This window comes from Ceratosolen solmsi, unplaced genomic scaffold (genome assembly GCF_000503995.2).
Source record: "Ceratosolen solmsi marchali unplaced genomic scaffold, CerSol_1.0 scaffold39, whole genome shotgun sequence".
Taxonomy (NCBI): domain Eukaryota; kingdom Metazoa; phylum Arthropoda; class Insecta; order Hymenoptera; family Agaonidae; genus Ceratosolen; species Ceratosolen solmsi.
In genome coordinates, this window is record NW_011948433.1 from 1,927,537 (window position 1) to 1,935,494 (window position 7,958).

The following is a 7,958-nucleotide window of genomic DNA, read 5'->3' on the forward strand; positions in this document are numbered from 1 at the left end:
AAATTCGTTTATGTAATTTGAATAATATTAGTTTTTAATATTCGAGCCATGTTATACTTAACAGAACTTTTCATTATTGCGTTAACGATAGTGAATTTGAATAAATTTTATAAAGAATATATTACAGATGAAATTATGTATTATGTAACACAGCTGATATTTTTACGAAATTATGGGAAATGATTAAAAATAATGACGTCGAAACGATAGAATTTTATTTTGTCACTTTAAGCATTTTTATATAATGAGAACTCGATCGATTGATTTATGAATTGATTTTGGATATATACTGCGACATCTGTCAACTACATTACAAACTGCATTAGCAGTCTCGTCTGTAAATGTGCTTTTATCGAGTGTATCGTTAATCCAAAGATTAAATTATTAGAAAAGATAAAAATGTATATATGCATCGTATGTGTTAGGCGTGATAAATAATAAATCATCGGCTACCCGGGAAAAGATGTACCATGTTGGTATACACATTCATATTTAAATAGTAATACAATTAAAAATGGCGCTTCAAGTTCGAATATAAATATTAATTCAAGTATATGTATGATCGGACAGTGTGATTTTTATCAATTTCTTTGAAATATCAATTTAATAGGGTAAGATAAACGAAGATTTTTACAATTACAATTGGTTTTCATAAGTTTCGCGTACCCGTGTAACGAACAAACAACTGTACAATGCCTACTTACAAGACCTACTAGTTTATAGTTAAAAAATTTATTTATATTATGATTTTATACTTTGTATAAAACTACAAGAAATTAAACCTCAAAGCTTCATTATCAGCAAAGATATTTTAGATAGTAATATTTTGAAAAAATAAGACCTCGGTTAAAGTAATGTTTACATTGCTTATTTATCGAAAACTAAATGAACAAAGTATGCAGTCAATGACTACGTATTATTATGAGCTCGAGAGATACTATATTACTAATATTTATTATTAGATTTCAAAAATCTTTGAGAATACTTGAGATATAAGTCTAAATTTCGTACTCATTTTGCACATAACCTAATAAAAACAAATAGACCGCGTAGGAAGCCGCATATAAATATAAAATAGTTCTGCTAAAAATAACAGAAAATACGATAATTTTCTTTACATTTCTTAGTAAAAATTAATTTTGATAAAGATAAGTATAAATTATTATTTATAGATAAAATTATAAATGCAAATCCCAATATGTTGCACGACATTTATTTTGAGGTTAACATTTATATTAAATTCACTCTTATATTAAATTTGTATTATATTATATTTATATTAAATTATATCGCTCGTTTAAAAGTAATATAAGGATTTTAGTAAAAAAAATTTATCGTTCAATAAGTAATAGTACAATAGATGTAGCATTCGTTGCATTAAAGAAAAATCATTTCATCATTAACGATGGATAAATCTCGATTGCTTATTATAAATTGTAATTTTTCATAAGTAGATGGCTACGGCAATTGTAAAACGCAAAGCAGATACCCAAATTCCAGCGGAGGAGAGTGATTTACTTCTTATTCGACCACTTGGAGCTGGTCAGGAAGTCGGTCGATCTTGCATAATGTTGGAATTCAAAGGGAAGAAAATAATGCTCGATTGTGGAATACATCCGGGCTTGAGTGGAATGGATGCCTTACCCTTTGTCGATATAGTTGAGGCAGACGAAATAGATTTATTATTGATTTCACATTTTCACTTGGATCATTGCGGAGCGTTACCCTGGTTTTTACAAAAAACTAGTTTTAAAGGTAGATGTTTTATGACACATGCGACAAAGGCCATTTATCGATGGCTATTATCGGATTATATCAAAGTCAGCAACATTGCCACGGAACAAATGCTTTATACGGAAGCAGATTTAGAAACAAGTATGGATAAAATAGAAACCATCAATTTTCACGAGGAGAAGGATGTGTATGGAATTAAATTTTGGGCCTATAATGCTGGCCACGTATTAGGAGCAGCGATGTTCATGATCGAAATAGCAGGTAAATACACGAGTAATTTCAATGTAGGCCTATGCTGCTGTAACGTATAAGTGTAACATAAACATTTCCAATAGGTGTAAAGATTTTGTATACCGGGGACTTTAGCCGTCAAGAAGACAGGCATCTCATGGCCGCGGAAATACCAAATGTCCATCCCGACGTGCTTATAACCGAGTCCACCTACGGAACGCACATTCACGAAAAGCGAGAGGATCGAGAAGGTCGTTTCACGAATCTCGTCCACGAGATCGTGAATCGTGGCGGCAGATGCCTCATCCCCGTGTTTGCCCTCGGTCGAGCCCAAGAGCTTCTCCTAATCCTCGACGAGTATTGGAGCCAACATCCCGAGCTCCACGAGATCCCGATATATTACGCCTCATCGCTGGCAAAGAAGTGCATGGCCGTGTATCAGACCTACGTGAACGCCATGAACGACAAGATTCGCAGACAAATAGCTATAAACAATCCTTTCGTATTCAAGCACATATCAAATCTCAAGGGCATCGACCACTTCGACGATATCGGGCCCTGCGTCGTCATGGCATCGCCGGGTATGATGCAGAGCGGCCTGTCGCGCGAGCTCTTCGAGTCCTGGTGCACGGACGCGAAAAACGGCGTTATCATTGCCGGTTACTGCGTGGAGGGCACCTTGGCAAAGACAATATTATCGGAGCCCGAGGAGATAACAACGATGAGCGGTCAGAAGCTGCCCTTAAAGATGTCCGTCGATTACATATCGTTCTCCGCGCACACTGACTACCAGCAGACCTCGGAGTTCATCCGCATTCTCAAGCCGCCCCACGTCGTTCTCGTCCACGGGGAGCAGAACGAGATGGGCAGGCTTAAGGCCGCCCTCCAAAGAGAGTACGAGGACGATCCGAGCACCGCTATGGAGATTCACAATCCTCGCAACACCGTGGCCGTGGAGCTCTACTTCCGTGGCGAGAAGACGGCCAAGGTGATGGGTGCCCTGGCCATGGACACGCCCAAGCCCGGCCAGAAGCTATCAGGGGTCCTGGTCAAGCGTAATTTCAATTACCATATGCTCGACCCTTGCGACCTCTCCAAGTACACGGACATGAGTATGAGCCAGGTCGTGCAGCGTCAGAGCGTCTACTACTCGGCTTCGCTGCCGACCCTCAAGCACCTCCTCACGCAGATCGCCGGCAACCTCGACATCGTCGACGATAAGAAGCTCAGGGTCTTCAAGAACGTTGACATTACCATCGAGGGGAAAATCGTGACGATGGAGTGGCTGGCAACACCCGTTAACGACATGTACGCGGATGCGGTCCTCACCGCCCTTCTTCACGCCGAGACTATGGACAGCAATCCGAAGATGCTCACCGCACCCTCGAAAATGGACCGCATGCATTTCAAGGAGTGCCTCATCGAGATGCTGCAGGAGATGTTTGGCGAGGACTCGGTGCCAAAGATATTCAAGGGTGAGAAGCTGTACGTGACGGTGGACGGGAAGAAGGCGCACATCGACTTGCTCAGCCTGGACGTAAGCTGCAAGGAGGACGAGATATTCCAGCAAATCGTCCAGACCGCCGTTACGAAGCTTCACCAGTCGCTCGCGCCCCCCACCGACACCTCCTAGTTTTAATGCCACTTTTATATTTATTAAATTTCTACCTCCACCATTTTACATCGAGACCCCGTCTAAAGAGCGCGCACTATCAAGTTGGGACTTATTGGCTCTATAACCAATAGGGTGGTGTGAGTGCCTTAACGGCCTGGGCTGGACATTACAGGAACGAACGTTTTAACATTGTTCGCGCTTCGCTACTACACTGCGCAAGAGCATCGTCGTCGGTTTATTTAACTTCGCTCCTCGTCATTTTACTTACCCCCGAAACTTTTAAAGATTCACACACTGTGGGGAAAGGTTTTCCGTTTCGTTCGTTAATCTTGCGCGATCCCCCGGTTTGTTATTTTTTTCTTCATTTTGTTTTTTTTTTTTTTTGCCCCTTCCTTTCTTTCGAACGCAGGTTACGGTGCGCGAAGCTTAGGGCTCGAGGATCACGTGGTAATCGATGATATTCGAGCCCTCATTATTTTATCGCCCAATAAATATAAATTCGTGATATGAAAATTAAGATCGGCTGGTTAAGAGAGACTTGTTACGCCCGAGGCGTTAACTTTGATACTGATCAAACTGAATTTTTTGTCATTTTCACGTAGATTTCATTGGAGCAATATTATAAGAAATGTATGTACATATGTAATGAGAGTAGTCGTGGAATGCCATTAAGACATGAATAAAATCGAAAATCCCTCTAATGATGTTTTATTCCCTTGTTAATGCATTGGGCGGGGGCGGAGGGCGGGGAGGGGGGAGGGGGTCAGGCCTCTTCGTCAAATGCTCCTCGATCATTGATTACTACGAGTAAATGTATGGAGCTTCTGAATTATAAGGTAATTATATATAAGCAACGACGAGCTTCCCAATATCATTGCATATTGTTTATCTTATCGTGGCGCAGTGCAGATCAGTGAAACTTAATTCATAAGTATCGAATATAATTTTTTTCTTTTTTAAATTAAGGTTCTACTGGTTTAGACGCGTAAATTGTAAATACAAAGCTTTTAATGAATAATTGGCATTGAAACAATTTCTCCACATTTCTTCGCTTAATGAGCATACGGTAGGTACAAGCATTGGGGTGTCGTTGAATGGCTGGGAAATCGTTTCGAGTAAAATCCGAACTTTTATAATAATCTTTGGCACTTTATCGCGGCCGAATGAACTCGATTAATAATTATAAAATTCCTCCACGCATTTATCAGCCACTTTTAACGAATATGCTTGTAAAGTTGTTTATTTTTTGTTTAATAACGACATATCTGTCGGCTCTCTTATTGTCGTCTCACTCGATCATCAATTTCCAATTATGATAACGCGTATCTCGTCGGATTAGTTTAGGAAAGCAAATGGATTGTTATTGACATTTGAAACATTATATTTAAGCAAACGTGTTTGTCACACAATTTTGAATACGTGCATCACCATGCAGCACAAGGCACATATTTTGTATTTAATCGCAAACTTTTGTCGCATGTGTCGTAAATCTCGAAAAAATTCACGATGAAAAATATCGAATGAAATAGGAATTTGGATACCGTATACACAATCTCTGTGCTTTAATGCTTAAGGCGATAATATTTTTTGAAAACAATTTCTAACAAATTCGGATGTTATATTTGGAAAAGCGTACAAATTTTATAAGAATTAAACTCTTTCGACTTTCTCATCACCGAGCCCTTTCGTCAATTACAATGGAGACATTTGCATAAAATACTTATGCTGATAATGCTGATTGCAATCACTCGCTCTTTAGTTATCAATAATTACAAATAGGATTAATTTTTGTACAAACCCTTTCACTTAAAATAACAAACGCTTGATGCCTAAATTTCCCAATATACGAATACATACCTTTGGCGTCCTCTGCTCGTCGCTCGTTTGAATCGTCGATGACATCGATGTTAGAGTATTAACTTTTACTATTGGTGCCGTAAAGATTAAGATTTTCTCGCCTGATAGATGCCACTCTATTAGCTTCACTCATAAATTTAGCCATTGATAATATCAGAATTGCTGTTGCACTCGAATATATTAACCCATGTACAAAATATAGAAAGCGAAAGAAATTTCATTCCGTCGTTTAAGCTGAATATTTCTTAATATTCAATGCCATGACCTCCCGTAGCCTTTAATTGTCTATCCATGATTTTAATATGTAAAATACGAGAAGACATCCCAGTCGTTTTATTATAATCAATGGCATTAGTTTCAAATGACCATTGTATACATTTGCATACGCACGGCTACGTCTTACGCGCCGCTAATGACGATCATCGATTTTCGTGCCGTGGGCTCTTCTTACTCGATCCTCCATCGCCTATCTCCGCGTACGATCCACAAATTTCTTTCGTAGATAACGTGCTTCCATCGTGGCTGAAGGGTGCGTGGTGGGGGACAGGTGTACAGTTGTCAGCGATGTCGATTCCATCGGTTAACATAAATCGAAGCGGGTCGGCGAGACCGGTTGGATCGGCGTATACGAGCTCGTAGATCCTCCCCTTTACTTCATAAAGCATTGCGCTCATTATTTAATCACCAAATCAAGCTTTAATTTGTGAATTAATTCATCCACGGGATGAATATTGCGATTTTCAGAGTGGGCTTGCTAGACAGATTGGCAAGGGACAAAACCGGAAGTGGACGATAGTGTCGGACTATGTCTATGACTCTGCGAGATTTATCGATCATCGATTGCATTCTCCCGTACATATACTTAAGGCCTAATTGGAAATCAAATATTCTTGGCCGATCGCTATTATTAAATAAAAGTAGTCTATCGTTATTATCATCGGCGCTTTAACATCGCGCGTTCATAGACTCGAGACTGATTTTCCATCGGGTAGCAACCATCTCCATACGGCCAAACCTCCCATTATAATTATTAACATTTATTTGTTATATTGTAATAATTATTTTAATTCGCTCGGCGAGAATCTTTAAACGGTGGAGGAAACAATGTTCCAAGTCTCGGTACCATCACGTCGCTTATATCATTGTCTAGATCAACCGTTCGTCCGAATTCATGGAAAATGTCCCTAATATTGGCAAAGTCGTAAAGTAACGCGTTCGACGAAACAAAACAAAAAAAGAAACAGAAAAATAAAAAACATCGAGTGCGTTCCGAAAGAATTAATAGAGATAACTATTCTAATCGTTTGTCTTTGGGACATCTTGAGACGAGGTTATTTTAAATAAGTGAAACATACGACGTAAAAGGAGGTGGATGGAGGTGAAAATACTTTATCAAAATTACGTTTATATATTCTTAAGTTAATAGGAAGATTAATTAGAGTGAGCATTGGTTCGAGGCGATCTATTATGCGACTCGAGTATGCCAATGTTGCGTATCGCATACTATATTTTGGCTTTGAATTTTGAAAAGCTTTTCAAGAGAACAATACGACATCTTGGACATTGGCGCGAGCTGCATTGTACATTACGAAGAAAGTTTTCGCGGGCAATTCTATTTTTATCCAATATGGGAAAATGCGCTTGTTAATGTTGTGACTCGCCCACGAGAGCATTAATAATATTAACTGTCCACCAGATAAATGTAGTAGGCGAAGGTAACCTAGAAAGCGGACGAAAAGTAATTAAAAACACCATGAAGTGATTTATAGATGCACATTTGTACGTACATGAAGAATGCAAAATATATTGTTACGCGTATATTACGTGCATTGCGAAGTAAATTTAGAGAAAAATGGAAAGAAAAAAAAAGTACCCGATTTTATCGTATTTGTAATATTTTTATGTTTATTACACGTCGAATAGTAATTAAAGAAATTGCTTATTGACGGGGGGGGGGGGGACGTGAAAAATTGCTGAAATTTATTGTATAATAAAGTAACTTATTATTTAAACATTCAAATGCAGAATTATAAACTTAATAAACAAAAATTGAAATTAATTTACCGATGGCATTTTATGTTCGTGCGTCATCCATTCCTATGATGCATCGGCGAATAGTTGTTCAATTTCCTATGATTCCTGTCGATTTTGTTTAATGGAACGTCACATCGACAAACGTACCTCTCACCTAAATATTTATACGTAAATCCAATCGTTTAATCGAAATTTGTTAGAAATTTCACGATTGCTAAGTAACAAGACGAACAAAGTTATACACAATATTTAATTATACGAAACTATTGCTTATTATCTTTAACCTTTTAACAAATTAAAGCAATTTTGTGTTTGTGTTTTTCTTCTCAAAAAGCAAATTTTATAATTTAAAAAATGTCATGTAACGTCAGCCAATAAAGTGTGCATCATTTAATACGTTACACGTCACTATATTTTTTTTATATACACAAGATACACTTGATATACGTCACGTTAAAAATACGCATTAATGTAAGAATGAAAAATT

General features: G+C 38.1%; 1 protein-coding gene across 2 annotated transcripts; it reads left to right on the forward strand.

The window, feature by feature from the left end:
* The first annotated feature begins 336 nt into the window (after window positions 1-336).
* Cpsf73 (cleavage and polyadenylation specificity factor 73) lies at window positions 337-3,953 on the forward strand. Of its 2 annotated transcripts, none has more exons than XM_011502453.1 (3): window positions 337-611; window positions 1,455-1,995; window positions 2,070-3,953. In XM_011502453.1, exons 2-3 carry the CDS (start codon window positions 1,455-1,457, stop codon window positions 3,596-3,598), a joined length of 2,070 nt encoding a protein of 689 aa, XP_011500755.1. In that variant the 5' UTR covers window positions 337-611; the 3' UTR covers window positions 3,599-3,953. The 2 variants fall into 2 exon arrangements, with proteins under 2 accessions (XP_011500755.1, XP_011500754.1); XM_011502452.1 differs by lacking the exon at window positions 337-611 and adding an exon at window positions 861-894.
* Window positions 3,954-7,958: the final 4,005 nt, after the last annotated feature.